At 39.7% G+C, this 20845-nt stretch overlaps 1 protein-coding gene across 1 annotated transcript in view; it reads left to right on the forward strand.

Annotated features, from left to right (window-relative positions):
• Positions 1-6465: 6465 nt before the first annotated feature.
• The window catches only part of HPGDS (hematopoietic prostaglandin D synthase), a 29330-nt gene continuing 14950 nt past the window's right edge, over positions 6466-20845 (forward strand). Inside the window, exons 1-2 of the mRNA XM_051789803.1 lie at positions 6466-6575; positions 18033-18174. Coding sequence (XP_051645763.1) covers positions 18042-18174 — 133 coding nt within the window. The 5' untranslated portion in view covers positions 6466-6575; positions 18033-18041. The remainder of the gene's footprint in view (positions 6576-18032; positions 18175-20845) is intronic.

A 20845-nucleotide genomic window follows, 5' to 3' on the forward strand; every position in this document is an offset into this window, starting at 1 on the left:
TTGAGTTCAAATTTGCTTCTGGTGCACAAAGATTTACCATTTCTTCCTCCTGTCTCTTCAGTAAGTTCTGAGAACTGCCTCCATCCCTTGATGCTAATGCTTCCTTAAAATTAACCCTTAATCAAAGGCATCTAGTGTTTCAGCTAAACAAGTTAATTTCTCACCTGGTATTTTCAATAGGGTTTTCTGATATATATTATACTTCCTCTAACCTCCTTCACCATATCAATACCCTGGAGACACAGTGAGCTTTAGAGGTAGGCTAGCTATGGAACTGGCTAAGTTCTGTCATCTGGAAACAAGTGCAAGCACTCCCCTATTGCATTTATGTTGGCTTTACCAGTACTGGTTTCCACTGTGATTAGAGCAGTTGGTGCTGGAAAGTCACTACTGGAGTCATGGGGAGGCCTTACATCTTTAAAAGCAGCATTCAGGCAGGGTGAAGTATTGAGCTTATGGGCTACGCAAGTCACCTGCAGCTCTTTTGTGTGGCAACATAATTAAGGCTTAGACACTGATCCTTTCGTCTTGCTCACTTTGACAGATCACTCCCGTATACTTCCAGGAAAATAAGACTTCTCTTATAGCAAAAATCCAGAGAAGAAACAAAAAAAACCCACAACAGCCAAGCAAACAACAAAACCACCACCAAAAAACCCCAAACCCACAAAGTCTTTACACCATGTTTTTCTTAATCCACCTTAGTTTTCTTGAGAGTGACTGTGACATCAAATGATTCGTTTTGTGGAATCAAAAAGCATGGCGTGAAGAGATTTCTTTTTTTTAAGAACTCTCATATTTCAAACGGTTGAAGTGAATATTTTCTCTTCCTTCAGCCTTTCAGTTCATATCTGCAAACAGGAAGTGTGCCCTCCCTGCCCAGGTCCTGTGCCTGCTCAGGACTCCCTGGGAGCTTCCTAATGAGACCAGACTTGTTCATGAGATGAAGGGGCTTCATGTTTTTAAGAGGGCTCTCCTTAGAAGCTTTTATTTACTTGTTAAGTAACACATTTGTGTGTTATCCCTTCTGAAACTGATGTGGATGGAATCAGGCAGACAGCACATGTTGCATTACATTATGAGGTTTAACATTTCACTAATTGCATTGACCTCTTTCTGTGAATCACAGATTATTCCCCTGCTCATAAAGCACATCCAATTCCTTTACATAGTTGTCCATGCAATGTGATACAATCACAAAGGCCCACAAGGGGATGAAACCTCGTGATTTATCTATCCAAATGTAAGCAGACAGCATCTCCAGTTTTCATCAATACTTTGTCCACATGAACAGGATGAGGAACAAAGCTCTCTTATTTTCTGCAACTTATACACAGATATTTATTTCTTAACTCTTACTTCTCTTTTAAACAGATATAACAAAACATGAATTGAAATAAGAAAAGCAGCTGATGGGCTCTGACTTCGGCATGTGGTTTTTCAATTCCATGAAAAGGTTCTACAGGATGTAATGGGAAACAAAGCATCAGTATAGAGACCTCAAACGGGTATGAGTCAGCCATCTGCTGACATACCAAGGACCTCCATTCAGCATCTCTATGCTGAACTGCATCTTCTGAACGACAATGGGTCCTCTGGCTACTCATCAAGAATTTTTGCTGAAATGTCATGCATGCATGTAACTCCCTATGAGCTGGGAAGAGCATCATTGCTCCTCCTTACTCCATTGCACTAAGTCAGAGAAGCTATTAGGATAAATGCATTCTCTATGGTAACTAGGTTTTATTACTTTGGCCAATTTCTCATAAACAAAAGTGCTAAGATGAAGCAAATAGTCTGCTAGCTAGCTCAGGACTGAGCACAACTTACATGAAAAGCTGAAGCAAATGCACCAGGAAAGGTAATTCCAAATGCTTCAACTAAATGAGCCATTATGGTCCTGCCAAAATTCTCAGTTGCAAAACCAGCACCCAAGAGAAGAGCCCACTCAAGTTAGCACAAGTCCTTATGCTGGCTTCAGTGGACTTGGGATCAGGGTCTTTCATATAAAACCACCTGCACCTGTGAACTTTCCTATTTATGAATAAAGCGAAAAGATCACTTTTGAACACAAAGAACTGTGTCTAACCGACTGCTCTTTATGGCTTTTGCTCTCCATGTAGTAATTTGAAGATGAATCTTTCAGCTGATGCTTTTCATTCTCCTACGCACAAAATCTCCCTGCTGCCAGGAGCAGAGGAAAAAAAAAGTTATTGGCTAAATTAAAACCCCAAAATTGCAGGCTTGTCTGTAGCTGATTGCTTCTCTAAGCTGCTCTGTTTCAAAAGAAAATCTCATTACTGCTTGTATAATGATCTTATTGATCATTAAACATTGCCTTTTACTAGAGCTACAGTCACACAAGAAGGATATTTGATTAAGAATGGATAATTTCTTTCAAATACATTCACAACCCTTCTGCATACTTTTTACAAAATATCATAAACAGAGTAATGGAATATGCACGAGCAAAGTAAGCTGCACATGTAGGAACATGCTTGTTTTCTCATAGATGGTCTCTTTAAATATACTAAACCTTTTTTATGGTTATCTTTCAAATGAGGAAAAAAAGCAGTGAGAACACTAATAAAAAGTTCAAATGTGTCAACTTTTTTTAAAAAAAGCAATACTTGGTATTTTTAATTCTCCCACAGCACTTCTTTGATCAAAAGTATTTCTAAACTTAAGCTACAGAGGTCCAACATTAGGTCTGTCTGAAGGTGTCTTTTTCTGGCTGAATTTACTGCTTGCTAAAGGAGAAGGGAAATTGCTGAGCTCTATTACATATAAATGTAAAAGGTGAAGTGCCTTTGGTGCATTTGCAGGTCTAATATTTTACAGGCCTAATATCTGTCATGAAGGGGATTAAAAATTATGAAACTTGTAATTATTCACTTTCTTTATATTATCCTAAATGCTTAATTGCTCAAGTTTGTAACAGCAGTATAGCACTGTAATTTAAAAAAAAAAAAAAAGACAGGGATGGCATGAGGAAATTAGGAGATTTCTAAGGAAGGGAACACGATGACTATATCTAAATTTATAGTAAAACTTCTGACTTGAGTAGATTTATTCTCCTGGACACACAAATAGATGCACTAACTGTGGGTTACCAGTCTCAATAGGATGGTCATGTTTTGTGCAGTACAAAAGTCGACTCACCATAAAAGCCTGGTTGGAATTTCCCATCCAGGGAAAATCCTGCACCATGGTCCTGTACTTACTCCCATTTCAGCTCCTGTGAGCTGGGCTCTTGTTCCCAAAGCAAGACATCAGGAATCATAGATGTTTTTTACTGGCACACACAGTAAGCAAGCTATCTCACCACAGAAACGTACAACAAAACATAGGCAACAGCATGAGGTACTGCATCTTGTTTCAAATCTTCTGCTTAACTATTAATTCTGGGGTGCAAGGTGGAGCAGCAACTGTGGCAGAAGAAGTGGGGAAGATGTGGCCACAAGTCAATAGCCAGAGTGATCCACAACCCTTAGGGAATCACAGGGCAGGAGATCTGCCCTGCAGCGTGCTGATCCCCGAATAGCCTTTGAATGCTTTGAAAGGGACATCTGCCGAACTAAATCTTGGATTTAAATTTAATCCAAGTGACTTCCTCTGCATTTATCTAGGGCTTTTGAGCTGAGAGGAGAGCTGCTGTGCTGACCAAGAAAGGAGATGTATCATTTAGTTAATGTCTTTTCTTCCCTGGATAAAATACACAGAAAACATCCTTTCACTGACCTGGTGACTCCATGCAATTGCCAGACACGCCTGCTCGGCGTGACACACACACTCCATGCAATTGCCAGACACATAGGGCTCGGCTGACCATGAGAAATCTGGATGTTGCTCCATGACCAAAGTGCAAATTGTCAAAAGGCAAACTGCTGAGTTGTGGGACGCTTCACCACCGCTCCTCCTATGAAAATGCCTCTGCCACGGCTTGTGGGAAAGGTGTCAGATATGAATGGATGTCTCTGCACCCAGGTTTTATACACACTTGTTTAATACATCATGATCTTGACTGGTTTGTTCTCCCAGCTCTGAAGTTTCCAGAAGCTGGACAGAGGTGAAAGACACTTAAGCAAATAACCTTGTGCAACAGACTGGTACACAGTCCCAGCCTGACTGCTTACAACTGGCTGTTCAGAAAATTTTTAACGACAGCACCAGGAGTTGCAGGCCAAAAGGGCAACAGTAAGGGATAGTTTAATCTGTAAGAAAACATCAACAGAGGAAACCAAGGTTAAATCATTTCAGTGTATCACTAACTCCATTATTTTAAACTTGTATCACTTCCCGTTTTAGAAAGCAAAGGAATTTATTTGATCTTTCACATGTGCACTGAGCAGAATTTGGCAGAAAGGAAGAATTACTTTTTCTTTGGAAGAAACCTCCTGATCTTGTACAGAGCTGCAGTCACCTAAGTAACAGGTGCTCCTGAGTACAGCCTCTGGAAATCCCACTGTTTGCCTAACCACACTCCCTGCCAGGCCCTCAGGTGCTCAGAGCAGCACTGTGGGGAAGGATTAACACCTGCCCATGATGCATGACCTGAGCCCAACTTCCACCAGATGGAGGCTGAGTTACCCATTCAAAACATTAAGTTAAAAATTTGGTCCTTCCACCAGACAGGGGCTGAATTACCCATTTAAAACATGAGGTTAAAATTTGGTCCCAGCACAGTCCTGCCACAGACTGGAAATCTTTTCCTCCTGATCCACCTTAAATATTTCCTACAGCAAAGGGAAAAAGGGTTTTTTGGTACCTTGTCAATCACTGAAGGTATAATTGTAGCACAAAGAAGTTCTTGTGCTCCATACCAACTCAATGGAAGGAAATTCTGGATTGAAGCTACAGTTTTAACTCATTAAATACCACACATCGAAAGTAAAAGCTGGATTACCAGTGTTTTTTACTAATGCATTACCATGTATCATCACTGGCAACCTTGCCAGGGTAGGAGTAAACTGCTGTCTGTTGAAAACAATTCCTGGAGAATACTTTCTGCTTCCCTTTCAGAAGGATGAGAACCAGATCCTACAACATACCACTGTGTTCTACACTCTGCTCCAACTTAAAATAAATAAAACTTCTTAGTGGCTCAAAATCTTGCAAACACCGGTAAAATAAATTTGTTTCAAATTCCATTTACCTGAGCACCATAAATACTCCTTCAGTTTTCTGCTAACGACATGAGGAAAATGTCTCAGACTGCTTCTCCGCAAGTGAAGGAACTGTTGTACCTGAAAGAGGTTGCTTATTCAACAATCAACAATTAAAAACTGGGGAAATATGGTATTAATTAGGCCACTTTAAACTTCCCTTTTTGTAATGTACTTGAAACCACCATTCCCAAGTTGACATGCTGGAGAAAAGGAATTTTAAATCATAAGTCTGCAGCAAAGGTAAATCCAAAAGCATTGGAATGCCACCATTAAGGTAAGCCTCAGCAATTTAGCTCACTGCTCAGATTACACAAGTCCCAATTGGAAGACACTTTGGGGTTCTTTTTTTAAATTTTCTCTTAGCTATAAAGGCTGCTGGTGATTGAAAAGTCAGCTGTGGACATCAGGGAAAAACATGTATTACATGGAAACAAGTTGACCTGCGGTAAATGATTCATGGCGTGAGCTACAAGGATCTGGCATATCCTCATCCTAGGGGAGAGTGCTTTGGCCAGCACTGCTCCCTGCACCTGTGGGGAACACCCACAACTGTTTTTTATAAAAGATGAATGAGGCCTCAGAACAGACCTGTGTAGTACATATTGGACCTTGCTCTTTAGCATCGGAAAGCTTGCTCCATTGCTGCTGCGTTCTGGTCATAAGCTCAGTGGAAAGCAAAGTACGGCAGCACTGAATGGCTTTGCTAATGCAAGAGCACAAATGAAAACAAACAGAAAAGCACAATATCCACAACAGATAAGAAGCAATAACATCACAGAGCCCTAACTTCTAATGTGCATTACTCATGGACAGAGCTTGCATGAATCCTCTTTACCCTTCTTCACTGATAACAAAAAAACCCAAAACAAAACAAAAAACCAAACCAACTTAAATCACACTTTGTTCTTTATGTAAAAGTGAGATTGCAGCTATTTAAGGCATTGTTCTAGAATTAGGTCAGATATTGTGGGGCTTCACATGAGTTAGAAATAATCCAAGAAAGACATTTCTTGTCTTGTTCCACACTTCTTACATTTAGAAAAAACACCCATTGTCTGACTCAGCTCACCAGTGCCTGTGTTTTAATAATTATTATATATTTTTTAAATGGCACTTTAAAGTATTTCTTGTCTTTAAACACAGGCTGAAAAACTCCAGCACACAATTTGCTGTATTAGTCCCAAAAGTCACCAAACTTGCTTGTTATCTGAGAAAATGATGAATTTGCTCTGTGTCTGCCTGTGTATGAGAGGGGGGAGAGAGTGAGTAATGAAGGCATACTTGTCATGGGGAGTGGTTTGCATATTAATAAACAGTGCTTGAGCATATAAAAGCCTTTTCCACCGAGGTCAGCCCTCAGAGGGACTCGTGTGCGCTGAGGAAGGGACCACGTATCATCGCACCAGAGTGAGTTCTGTTTCAGCTTCGCTAACTGCTGCAGCCTGGTTCCTCTCTTTCCCCTTTCTTCTTTTGATCCTACTCTGCCCTTCCTAGGGCTACTGTTATAGTGGCTGTGTGGGGGTTAGTTTCATCAGATTATGCTACATGTAGTGCAAGTACTGAGAGTATTTAATTTTTAGATTTTTGTTCAGTTTATTCAGCATAAGTCTCTGAGTAGTACGATTGGCACAGAGAGGGATAACCAGGAGCACTACAGGGTGTCTGCAAGTATAACTCAAGTACCTCGCCCATATGTCTTCTTTGCTACTTACAGGCATCTTTCAACTGTCTGCTTTACTTAAAACATCTGTACAATCACATGCACTGCTAAAATCAGACTTTACCAGAACTGCTTTCTAGAGACAAAAAGGCAGATCAGTAGCCTGTTGGTACATCAAGCCCCTGTTTCTCACCAGTGCTTTATGTAATCAGTACTGAGCTACTCTGGTAATCAGGCTGCGTGTCAGAGTACTTCCCAAAGAAAATACAACCTCATCAGCAAAAAGCTGGAGTGAGGAAGCTCTGGGCACTCTTCAGGGAGTTTTCAGTAAGTGAAAAATGATTTTAAATCAATATTCCATTAGAGGTAAAGGCTGACTTCTATGCATTCACTTACATAACCAAGTCAAAACTAGGCTAATGTCAGAGAAATTAGATGAATATTAAGCAGCACTAACCAATTCCTCTAGGTCGTTTTTGTGCATTGTTCTGTTAATTTTCAAATTCCTGTATTTTGGTTCACCAATGGATTAACATAACCTAGTCCTAATTCCCACCATCATTCTCTAGAGGAAAAAACCTCCTGTGTCTGCTTCCACTGTCTGCATTTTTCTCCTTATCAAAACTCACAGATGTTTTTGCTGTTGATTTTTGTCTTTACTTCAAAATGATACTCTGAATAGCTGTTAAGAATTTTTTCCTTTAAATTCTAACTGCTGTAATTGCCCGTGTCCATAATCCTCCTGCACACATTTCCTCTATTAAAAGCTATCTTTTGTTCACTGCTCATCTTAAACTATCCCAGTAAACAAACTATCTTTCCTGGGCTTCTGTACTCCTTAGAACTGTTTGTAAACACTAGTACTTTCATACTCAAAAGTTGCAACGTTTGTAAAGAAAACAAAACAAAAACCCCCATAGAGGTCTTTCGCAAGTTTACTTTTGTTTATTCTTTTGTTTTCTTTAATCCAAAATAGAATCCACCTCTCTCTAAAAATGGGTACATCCTGTAAATTATTCACTGCTGCAGATGCACACATGCCCAGGCACACAATCAAACCTATTTGGATAGAAATGAAACTGAAGCTCTCCAAATTTTAAGCTGAAAATGTACACAAAGTTATTCTTAGAGTTCTGGGCTTGTGCACAAGCAAGCATGTTAGCCGGTCACCTTCAGTGCAGCACACTCCTGTGCCACTGACCAACGTGCTGTGCTGCTCTAAGGGTTTGCTCTTAAGGTTTCTGTTTGCTGTCTGTCACACACAGACTTCTCCAGAGCAGTTAAAAACCAGAAGTAATTGAAGTCGCTGCTCACCTTCAAAACACCTTTGATCAAAATCTCACCAGAAAATAATTGTACTGCCCAGGAGCCATTGACATACTGCTGGTGTTGGGCTAGCAAGGGGCATGCCATGCCACTGAAAGCTATTCACACCAGCTGAAGACTTACATATGCTGCAAATCTCAAAACAGGTGATTTTTTTTTTTTACCCTTTTGATAGCTAGTCCAAGAGGGGAAGAAAAATAAAAAGGGAAAGAAAAATCTGCCAAATCCCGTATATACATTTCAAAGGGCCACCATTTTGAAGAACCTTGCTTGTCTGGAGTCAATCTGCTAAAACTCCCCCCAAAAAAGCTACAACGATGAACCTGAAAAAAAATGAAATGGCTAATTTTTTATCTTTTTAGCAGGAACAAAAAACGTTGCTGGAATGACTCAGTAAAGCATAAGCATGTAATGGAATAAGAAAGAAAACAAGGACATTCAGGGGTACCAGACAGTCTTTGTATTATGTTTTGGTTTTGGGTAGCAGATGGCAAAGGGAGAGGGTAAACAAAGAAAGGTATACAGAAAAATAATGGTTTGAGCTGTTTGGCAAGCTTTCTTTAGTTCATGTTTGACAACAGGAAAAAATAAATGTGGGATACCAGCCTTCGTAATTGTGTGTCTCAGGTAAATGAGCACATTTTTTGAGGGAGTAGGGTACTCTGAGGCAGAGCAGGAACACACAGCAATGGGCACTGCCCCAGAGCCAGACTCTACCTGGCGTTTCCATCAACAAAGGTGAAATTAGCTGCAAACTGCTGCTCAGAAAGTACTTTCTTCTTAAGCATAGGGACACATAGGTTAGGGTTTTTTACATACCGAACAGGTGGTGACTGTAACTCGTGGAGTCTTGGACGTTTATCCCTTACGGCCAAATCTAGATGGTCTCCAGGTTTTAGGCTGAGTGTTGGGCAGAGCTGTAGGTCCATGTTTCCCAGTGCTGGTCCTCTCAAGAAGATTGGCAATACCTGCAGAGCATTTTAGCAAGGTTCTGGGTCTCCTCAGGCTCACTCTGCCTGAGAAAACGATTCCAAAATATCTGAAAATACTTGAAATCTCTGCCCTGGCCCACTGTGCTGGTGTCTCCTGGGCAGGGTGGCAATGTGCCAGACATCCCAGGGCAGAGCAGGAGGACAGCAGGAATTTGTGAGCAGGGGACATACTGGGGGGTGCTGGAGAACTCTACGAAGTGAATAAAACCTTGCCCAGTCAAACCCGTACAAGCTACAGGGATCATACATCATGCTTAAAAGCCTATCTAATTCTTTCTTTCACACCTGTAATTTTATTTTTGGTAAATTTTATAGTGGGTTCACAACATGAAACAGTTCAAGAGCAAAGTAGTTTAGACTAGCAGGGGGAAGGATTTGATATTTGTACTTCCCCTTATACATATGCACCCACACATGCAGACATGGCTGAGATAGAAAAAACCTTTTTAACATCCAAGGAAAGATGTTAGGTGGCTAAGACAGTTGTTATACAAATTACTGTGCTGGACAAGCCTGAGAGCTTGGAAAACAGACATGAAATTATCCTGGCAAAACCAGCAGCTGCCCTTGGAGAGCCAACTAAACAACTTAATACACAGTAACGTCACTCACAGTCGGGCTCTGTACTTTGTAGGAATATTGTGAAGTGGTGCTGATTCATCTGGAGCCGACAGAGACAGATGCAAGGCATGAATTTTACAGGAGTGACTGGTGTTGGCAAGAATTAAGATTATTTAGGCTTTTGTTCTACCACAAGATGCCTCAGGGAATTCTTAAAACACCTGATGAGGAAATGAAGACTTAAACAGTTTCTCCTGAGAAATTATCCTAACCACTCCTTCGTCTGCATCTTTTCTGAGATCTCTCCTCTTGCAGTTTTTATTTACCAGTATTTCACGGTCTCAGGTGTGCAATTTATTCATCTGAAGTTCATTACAGCTTTGGAGGCTGCACAAAACAATTTCAAAAGTTATTTACATAAATCTGGGACAGAAGTAGATGCAAACCAAAAGAGTGAGGATCAGACAGAAAGCAAAGTCACCACAGATGCTCAGGCCCTAAAAGAGCCTGGCAAGTCAGGCAGAAGGAGCACACTGACGTGGTGGCTGAGTGAATCCCTGTCACCACCTCCCTGCCTCCTTCTACCTGCTGACATGTAGGAGCTCCCTCACTCACTTCAGTTCAAATGAATGGGGTGAACTTCAAATATCTCAATTCTTATCAGTTTGACTGCAGTTGCCTGAGGGGCAATCACATGAAGGGCAGCAGCTACAAAGTCAGCTTGGAAAAACCCAGTGGGCCCAGTGGCGATCTCCTTCAACAACAGCCTTGACAGTGAACACCCATTCATTGTCCAGTCAGAGTGGACTCTCACTTTCAAAAAAATCCTCTCAGAATAAGTATTCTTCTTATCCTCCTCTACAAAAACTCTATAAAAAAAGGGGGGTTTTTTCATGTGTTCTTTAAGAATTTTTCTAGAGCTCTGATTTTTCACATCATCAAACCAAGCTTGGAGCTTCCTCAGACAGCTAATTTCTTTAATGTTTCATACAGCCCCTTCTCTTAAGCCCACATATTGACAGATCAGGCCTTGCTCACACAGCAGACTTTTTATTCATCAGGTCACTTAACATACTCATAATCATTAGTACCACTCAATAATCCCAATGCTTTTTAAACTTCTCATTTTGGGAGGCTGATTTCCCCCACAGGTCACAAATAAACAGCACACTAGGTAAAGACATGCAAAATCCTTCTAAATAAATTTATATCTATATATGCTTGAAGTCATGAAAAAAATATCAGGCCACAACCATTATATCTGGAATTTGTTATTTCAAAACTCAACCTGCATCAAATTGCATAAACATTTACTTCAATTGATTTGTGTACAGAAAAGGGTGTGCGGATTTTTTTTCTCTTTTCTCTCGAAGGTCCAGATTGCTATGTGGAATAGAAAAATCAGAGATCAAATTAAAATGTTTATTTTCTATAACTGGTGTGGAGTGGGAAAAGAAACCATCAATTTTCAGAAAGAGAGTTTATGTCACACTGACAGTTGACTGGAAATATTTAGAATTACTTGGAGTTTTTACTTGTATTCTCTGTTAAAACAGACTACTATAGAAATCTTCCACTGGAAGACTTGTATTCTTCCATTAACCTGCCAATATTCTCGAATTCTTCTCCCCCAAAGGACAGGCAGAAAACATCTTATTTTCTTTGTTAAAAAAAAAGGGATTAATAAAAAACATCTTTTAGAAGAAACCCCCCCCACAAATCATCAAATCCTTACTATTTTTAGATTTCAAAGGCTGAAAATATCACTTAAATCTCTAATATTTTTGACTCTGTGTTAGAAGCTGAATAAGTTTATGTTCAAGGAAAGGAAAATGAGCATTTTTCCTTTTTTGCTGAGCAATAAGAGAGGACCGTCTGATTCTTTAATTCTCTGTTTCTCAGAGAATCCCAAAGTCATTAACTTCCCCAGTTAGGGAGCATATCACATACCTCTCAGTTTTTCCCAAGAAAAGCCAGCAGTTAATTGTCTTAGTGTTACTCACATCCAGATAAACAGCTTGGATTAAGCCAGTGCATTTGCCAGGCAGATTTGTCAACCTTCCTCAAAAACGAGGAGTGACAAAGTGACCGACAACCATCCCATGGCTGGTTCTTGCTGGCATGAGCCAATTTATCTGCATCAAACTTTCCTCTCCAAAAAGCATCAATACATCACTATTTCTCTTTGTACTTTCAGCTCAAGATTTAGACAGAAAATATTTATATATAGAATAACTTTTCACCGAGGGAAAAAATTGAAGGCATTCCTGCAGTAACCAATTTGATCAGCAGCCAGGAGTAGAGCAGCACCACGTCTGCAGGCAGGGCAAGGCTGCTTCCCAGCTGGCTCTTGCCTTTTCAGCATTCTGACCATTATGTTAGGTTGGTTAGATAAAAGGGAAGTCATGAAAAAATATCAGGCCACAACCATTATATCTGGAATTTGTTATAGCTGTGGAAGCTTTTCTTTACTTGCCTTCTACAGTAACTATTTGAGTCTTGTCTCTCTGGTTCCTTCCTCTGAAATCTGAAAATTTAAAAAAAATGAAGGCAGAAAGACTTGGACAGGCAAATTTTTTTAAAATTGAGAAGAGAGAAAGCTGCTTTAATGTTCAGCTCTCCAATTACAGGGGTGAGGAATTCACATAAATGAGGACACTAAGCAAGACAGGAAAAATTGAACTTAATATTCCTAGTGTTTCTGAGGTGAAACAAGGCAGACTAAGTCACTTTCCTGGTTAAAAAATCTTCCTTTGTACTCTGTAAATAACACAACCCTCCCCAGCCCGTAAGGATCAGAACCAAAAATCCATGCTTCATATGTAGATAGGTCATTCCTGGATAATAATCTACAGAAAATCTCTCCTTCAATGCGTAAAGACTTTTGTCTGTATATAGAGGCATAGACCCAGCAAGCTCCGCTCCTTTCCCTTTTTAAATTGAGTTTCTTGATTGACATTAGCACTACCTGACCCTGTCATTGGCAGTAAGGAAGACAGGGAATAGTTTTCCCTCTGAAATCCCAGTGTTACCCTTAATGGAAAATATTCAGCTGATAACGGTTATAAGACTTCAAACTGTACATGTAGGACATCACAGAAATATATGAGTAAATGTCTGAATTGGGTGAAATTGCAATTCCCCCTCCACCCCAGTAGGATACCCAGATCAGGCTGTTGTGTCTGCATCTTTTCCAAACCTACTCATTTGATTTTCAGGTCAACTTTGCAGAAACATCTCATAAAGAAGCAGAAAATGTTTTGAAAACAGCGCTTAAAAAAAAAAAAAAAGTCCACAAAACTTTTCACCTTTCGCTAGTTTAGTGCTTAGAGAGGGCACAAACTCCATTTCACATTTCATAAAGCAAGATGTTTCTTGGCAGAAAGATACCTGTAGGCTTATGTGAGTGGAAGCGGATTTGTTGTTATATTTTCATCCTATAAAATAATGAAAATGGAATACATAATCAGTTCCAGCAACTCAAACAATTCAAATTGATATAACAGCTTAATCTTACAATAAAATAAACAGTAAAATAATCTTACAATACAATAAAGGTATCCATTGACTCAGTCATCACTACTGAGTCACCATCATGGGCTGGTTGCAGTTCAAGAGAAGATGATGACACTCGGCAGCTGAGACCTCCAGGTTCCCCTTTTTGGCAGGCCCCCAGCCAGGGCAGCATTGTGTCAGGTGCTAACTTCAATGCTTTCCATCAGCGACTCCTAAATTAATGAAGAACCCTCATGCTAAATAAATATAAATACAGGGCAATGCATCATCTCTTCCAGGCAGATAGAGTCCAAATTTTTAGAAGCACACAGATGAACCTTAACCCAACCCTGCTGGTTTTACTTGCTAAAGTAAGACCAGCAGGGTTGGGCTTTTTTACATCCTCTAGCAATGATGAAACCTTAAGGCATGAAAACCCTTAATTTCTTGCCATGCAAATTACAATTAAAGGGGACTTTGCACCACAAGCTCTTTGTCAGACTTTGGGTGGATGTGAACACGTAGCTCAACTTAGCTGGTTTCTCTCCCTCTGGCCCCAGCTCAGGGAAAGTTCTCTCCTGTTTGTCACCTCAAATACTAATAACCTTATACAAGAAAACGTAATTAAGTGCAGCCTTTGGTTTTTTGTTTTGTTTTGTTTTGGGTTTTTTTTTTTAACATTTTTTATGAATTCACATACTGAGTATCTGAATCCAGGTGTCTGTTATTAGCTGAAGAACATTTCCTCGAGGGCTGGATTTTCCGGAACAGAAAGGAAACACTGCTCCTCAACTAAGTCCAGTAGAGTTTTGGTGCTTAATCTTATAAGGCAGCAACTTAGGCTGGGCATAGAGAATCAAATTCTGGATAGCAGAGGCTGCCTGTGCTGGGTTGCACGGGGCACACACCTGAAACTCATCCTGAGCAGTTTTCATTCTGCCAGCACATTTTCTCTGCTCTACTAATGCTATCTGGAACTCAGCATTTTACTTCTCAGAGAATGACGCTGATTTCTTCCTGGGCTCTGTTTTTACACTCTAATCTTGCTTGAAGTTTTCAAATTGATTGTTCAGTCCTGCTTCAGCTGGAATAAAAGCATCTCAAGTTTATCAGGTAATACAGTATCTCCATAAAGCCATGAACAGTTTTAAATTATTTGAAATCTGTCCTAAGGTGTCTTAGACACTTGTAACTCCACCCTGAATTTTCACTCATGAGTAACACAGAGGATGCCACCTTTTACACATATTTGACCTTCTCTCAGACTTCCCATTTGATTTTGTAACTGAGTGGCTCCAACAGTTGAATTTAATCATGAGATCCACTAATCTTCAGTTTAAAGGTATGTTAAAGCCAGTTAAGCTGGCTTTCAGAAAGTCACAGAGGAAAGTTAGAAAATCAGCTAAGCGGGTCAACAACTTTAAAGTATTAAAGCTAATTTAATAGTGAATTTAAACCAATTGAGTTCATGGCTTTGAAAGCTGTATGCGATAGAACTGGGACTGAAATGCTGTCAGTGTATGGCAGGGGAGGTGTACAGGGGTGTCCCAGCTGTGCATTCATCAGTTAGAAAGTGAAAAAACACTGCTTAGATGGCAGGTTTATTGGTGAAAGGTAAATCAGCCCCCTTCTGCATTTATACACACTTGGCTTTGCAGCAAACTCACCTGAAGAGATTTAATAGTGCTAAGCAGGTGGATAAATGCCTGCAAGTCTGGGCACTGAGGTCCACCCATCACCAACACCTTCCAGTATTTTTAAGCCATGACTAGCCTAAAAAAAGAGAAATAATTTTAGATAGTTTTAAAGATTTTACTGCTTCCCCCTGCCAAAAAAAAGAAAAAACCAACCACAAAACAAACCTCAACCCCAGAGCATAAGCTCAAAGACCTCAAATAGACATTTTTCCTCTGGAAATGACATTTTTCAATTATTCAATAATTCTGGATGTTTTTTGAATGGTTTTAATTTGTTTCTCATGATCCACTCCTTTATAAAACACACCTGGAAAATGAGGTAAAGGAGGACAAGGGAAAAAAACCAAAACCAACTTACTTTGTATGTTTGGCAAAAAGCTATTCTGAACACTACCATTTCATTCATTTAGAGGCTTGTCTATAACTGTTTAGGAAGCACTACTCCTGACATTTCACAATAAATACAAATAAAAAATAAAACCTACAAACATTTACAAAAAACATGCTTACAATAAAGCTATAAAGGCTTTTAAAATGTCAAGTATTTTTAGTAAACTCTTTGTAGGGTTGGTTTTGGTTCGGGTTTTTTTTTGGTCTATGGATGGAAAAAAATTTATAAGCTTCAAAGTGACCACTACAAATATTTGATTACTCCTTACGGTGTGTTCATTAGAAATTTGTTTAGCTTTGCTTTAGACAATTCAAACAATAGTTTCCACTGCTTCCTTCACAGACCAGAATATTCCACAATCTACTATAAAGTCCAGAGAGACTTCCTGATCTTCAGCCAAAATTCCTGTTTCTTTACATCATCTCACTACTCCTGAATAGACAAGTCTTTGTATACAAAGTTCTCCCACAGTAGGAATTAGACTCTTTCAACACGCTCACCTACAGAAATGTTAGGCCTCAGTCATCTCCAGCCTGTTCTGTATACAGCTGTCTGTACAACCCTTCCTCATGGTTGTACCTTAAAATCTATGATTCTGTGCTTTTAAAAGCCTTACAGCTGCCAACAACTTTTTGCTAACACAGGGCTAAGTGGGCCAGAGGTAGCCAAGATACTGGAGCCATGTGTGAGTGGTGTAATAAGTCCAGGGCACTGGAACTGCTGCGGATGTTTATGAAAAAAGCTCTGTAGACACACCTAAAGAAGGGAAGCAGACACTGGATTTTGTATGTTAAAGGTTGTATCCTCTGCAAATGTAGACTGAATCAGCAGTACTTGCTTGCCTCTAAAAAACCTGAAAAGAATAAAATGGGGTTTTTTCCCCTTTTACTCCCAAATCGCTGTCATGTCTAATTTGAATCTCAGATAACACATCTTCATTTTAAAATGCCATTCCTTGCTCTCAAGTGACCACACCAAATCAGAAGCAGGGACAAATGAGAAGAAAAAAATGCTCACAATCTCATTCTCTCTTCTTACTTTGGTTTTGCAAATGTATAATCCAAACTTATCCTGCATAAATAGAGTATAATATCATATAAGCACAATAAAGCATAAAAAGTAATAAATCTGGGCACAAAATTTGAAAATATACTTCTGCCACTTACCTAAACCATGCAACTCATTTTGCCTGCAGCATCCCTGTTTTATACAGTGCAAAGGAAAGCAGTTGACTTAAAACCCAATAATTATAGTGGTGTCTTTGTTTTGAAGCACTTGTAGATATCTCCATTAGCAACTCTCTCTCTCTGTTCTGGCTTCTCTACTGGGCCGTTCGATGTGAAAAGTCTCCTTTTACTAATAACCTCTTCCAAGCCTGCTGTGGGTTGTAGGGGAACAGATAACTTTCACTTTTGGTATGATTTTTTTTTTTTTGCTTTCATTACTCTGAGGAGAGAAAGTAGATGTTTTGACTTTTGAGGAGCAAGTGGCAAAAGTAATTTGCTCCTTTCAGTGTGAGTTAAGGGCAAGCTTTCTCGTTCTGAGCAAGAAGATTTTCCTTCTAAAGCCAAAGCTGATGATAGATCTGCCTTCAAGCATGTGTTTTCAAGAGAAGATGACTAAACACGTGGTTGTTTCTATTGCAAGGTTATATAGTAGCACTCAGTCACTAAAAAAAGAAGAGTTCCCTTCCTGTCCTAGTGCAGATTATCTGTGTTGCATGCTATCTTACTAGCACTCTGATGGATAAAAGAATGGTAAATGACATGCAAAGGCTACTTTAAGGCCAAAAGGAGAGAGATGGTTGTTTTACTATCCTTTCCCCAGCACATTAACACCTCAGCTGAGCTCATAGTTATCTCTTATTAAAGTGTGTGTAGAATTTAAATGCTTACTTTTGATTTAAAACAACCTTATATGTTCACCTTTCCTGAACCATTCTTGCTGTACAATCAAATTCCCAGATACTTTCTTTTGCTGCCTGTTACACTTAAAAACAAATAGAACCTTCCTGTTACACGAAGTAACAGTCTAACTAGAACTGAAGTAAAAAAACCCAAACCTCATGAAAACCTAACAAAGTAATTTCAAATTTTCTCTTGGCTTCTGTACAAGAAACTGAAAATTCGGTAATGATTCACTCAAAATAACCCTGTAGACTGGTTTCCATGGCAAAATTTCCGTCTAAAATAATTTTGGTCATCTGCCTACACAACTAAGGTACTAATTAATGAGAAAAACCACAACAGTTTAGCACCTCTCATGATTTGGCCTTGGATGAAGGTCTCCACAAGCAACAGGGGCTGAGCAGGGCACGCTTGAACAAAATTGCTGCTCAAGACAGCAATTTTTCTGCTACAGTATATGACTTTATATTTGCACTCCGAAAAAACCCACTTTATAAAAATGGCCTGAGTTTGGAGTCACGAGAAAAATAAAGTAAAGCTGAAAATTCCTAATATGTCTGTAAAAAAAAAAAATCAAGCCATCTTTCTAGAGATCCATAAGGGAGGAACTGCAGGTTCAGCTGTCATTGTGCACATCTGCACACTGTGGATGAGAAACGCAGAACAAAAAGGTGTGGGTAATGCAATGATTGCAAAGTACAACACACCGTGGCTTGGTGTAATATTTCCTTTGCATTGTACAAGCCATGTCTGTTGAAAACAAGCGTAGGGCGTGCTTCTGTAAAAAGGAGTTGAGTTACTCGTGTCTAAAGCCACTCGGTGTCTCCCCTCCCAGGGAGCCAGCATGCCGCAGTATAAGCTGACTTACTTCAACCTGCGAGGGCGAGCAGAAATCAGCCGCTACCTGTTTGCTTACTCGGGCAAGAAGTATGAAGACCACAGAATAGAAGCAGCAGACTGGCCCAAAATCAAACCAAGTAAGTAGCACGGGTTCTTACATCCAAAGCTCCGCTAGAAATGCTGTCAAAAAGCAAAGCAATTTAAGAGGTATCTGTATGTTTCATGAGCAGAAATACACTTCATTTCTGGTTTTAATTAAGCCTATGGGAATTTTATGGTGAGACAGCCAAAATGTCATTCCTGATGCCCTTGCAGAAGTCTGGATCCAAATCTTGAGACAATCTAAAATTACTTACCCGCTGTCATCCAGCTGGGCTTATACTCCTTATCAATTCAGTATAGATTTTGTCTACCTAAAGATAGCTAAATGAGTGCTGGTCTTCTCAGCTTCTTTGGAGAATTTGGTCTCAAGGACCACACCTCAGCCTCCACACTGGGTTTTAGAAAGCCAAATTGGAAAGAAGTGTCAGGAAGAACACTCCTTGGTAACCAGAAAGGTTTTCAGAGAGGGAAAGTGATGAGAGAAAACACAAGAAATCAGTTGATAAAGCAAAGGAAAAAACAAAAGGATCAAAAGAAATGCTAGAAAATAATTGTTCCTATGAACAACCCCTACCAGCCTCAGAGTACCCTGCAGGCTATTGTACCCCATCCATTTAATGTTTTTTAGTTAAAGTAACCTCTTTTCAGCTATTAAAGTAATTAGTTATTTCTGTTTATTAAATTAGCCTTAGTTTAAATGAAACAGATCTTGAGTTTGAAGACTGAGGATGTGAAATCAGAGAAATCTGTGTTTTCGTTTTGTGGATTAGGCCTGTGTTTTGCTACATGGGCTATGATTTTTCACATCCAGAATGAAGGATAATGCCTTTAGTTTAGGGAAAAGGCACAACGAATGCACAAGGTGATTTCTATTAATTAAACAATGTTTGTTCATAGACTTTCACACCATTTAATAAGCCCAGCCAGCAGGCTACCAAATTCTTGTAGGGTCCAGTTAAATTTGCTTTTTCCTGTTTGCAGCGATGAACGACAAATACTCAAGCACCACTGTTCTCCAAGTGGCAGCTGAGCCCTTCTTTGGTGCTCAAACCTAGAAAACACTGGCAAACTATCCACAGAGAATAAAGCAGTGGAAATGTACTGTTTTCAGTTAGGGATGACTGACTTTGGAAACCTTTTCTTAATAAGAGCTTAAGCCTTTTGACATGTGGTATAGCTTATTTCTCTCCCACTATAATTCTCAGGGAAGCAGGGTAGAAGCTAAAAGTGAGACTAAGAATTCAGATGATCTGAGGAAAGCTCTGCATAGGCCTTTCATACATATTCACATGTATGCACACTCACTAATGTCCTGAAACAAAGTTGAGAATATAAGTAAAGTATAATTTTATGTAGAGTCTTGCATACTTATTTTTAAGTAAGACAAATTAAAAAGACAAAGCATAATTAGTCAGTTAAAGGCTACAGAGGTATTTATATCCCAGGACAAGATGTTCTAATAGCAGATCTATCAGATAAGGTAAAAGCATTGCACCTCTCTTTGAATGTGGTTGATGTCCCCAATGTCTGAGCCAGCGCAAGACACAGTGCAGCAAAATTCTTCCCATGCTTTTCTTCAGCACTCACACCATGAACCTCCCAGTGAAGCTTTATGTGTACAGTACTTGTTCACTACAGTGTAAGCCCAGCTGCAGCACCATTACCACCAAAACACTGGGAGCAGAGGCACCCTAGAAATCCTAAAGTATACAGTTTGTAACTGTATCTGCTGCATTATCAAATGGTGGTTAAGTTATTTAACCATGGGTTGTCTTTGTTTCCCTTTCTGTGAAGCAAAAATTTGCTAGCAGGTTTACCAAGGGTTAATTAAGATTTTTCATTTTCTCTGCATAATGGCTTTTTGCAGCAGCCTTTATGACTGATCCCTGGAAGAAATTCCAAAGCAGATAAGAAGTTTAGTTAAATGTGGGGGCTGCTGCTCTCAGATTTGTGAAATCAGCTGTGTAAAATTTATGCTGGCCTAAGAGTTCTTTGAATTTCAGACTTCTGTAGAAACCCGGTTAGTCAGAGGATGGGAACTGGAACACATTGTGCTAATTGACCAGGAAAACATACACCTACAAAGAAATAGTTGGATGCACGTCTGTAAGTGCTATTACATCTTATGCCAGGGTACTAAACTTCTGCTCTGGAAGGCTCCCTGAATCCTAGCTCAAGCACCAATGGAATGGTGCCATCTGCCACTGGTGACATCCGCATTACAGACAACGTGCAGTTAAGAGGTTTGCCAACTAGAACAAGAGTAAAGGTTTCTTATATGTATAAAAAGGTAATGCTGCTAAGGAAATTGTCTGGAGATCATGTAACTGATAACCACCTCCTCCTTTTTGAAGCAATAGTATTTCTCATAGTTACTCATGGTATTTCCAGACAAAGTATTCTCCCGCAGGCAAATCATTCAGCAAAACTCTGAATTAAAGGTAGCAACAGGGCTTTGGAGCAAACAGCCTTACACTGTTCAACAAGACCAATAGCCAGGGCCCCATTCTGCCCCAGGTACTTAAAGCCTAACTTTGCAGGCTGTGACTCAGCACAAGAAATGGTTGCCTCCTGGTTAGAGACTACGTTGTACAGCACAGATGCAGCATTTGCCATATGAAAAACAAGCCTTGCATTCTCTGGTATCCTGAATTTTCAAAATGTGCCTCAGCTGAGGCACGGATTAAGGAGGAAAAAGCACCAGGT

Source organism: Manacus candei, unplaced genomic scaffold (assembly GCF_025592945.1).
Source record: "Manacus candei isolate 608988 ecotype Guabito, Panama unplaced genomic scaffold, ASM2559294v1 h1tg000028l, whole genome shotgun sequence".
NCBI classification, from domain to species: domain Eukaryota; kingdom Metazoa; phylum Chordata; class Aves; order Passeriformes; family Pipridae; genus Manacus; species Manacus candei.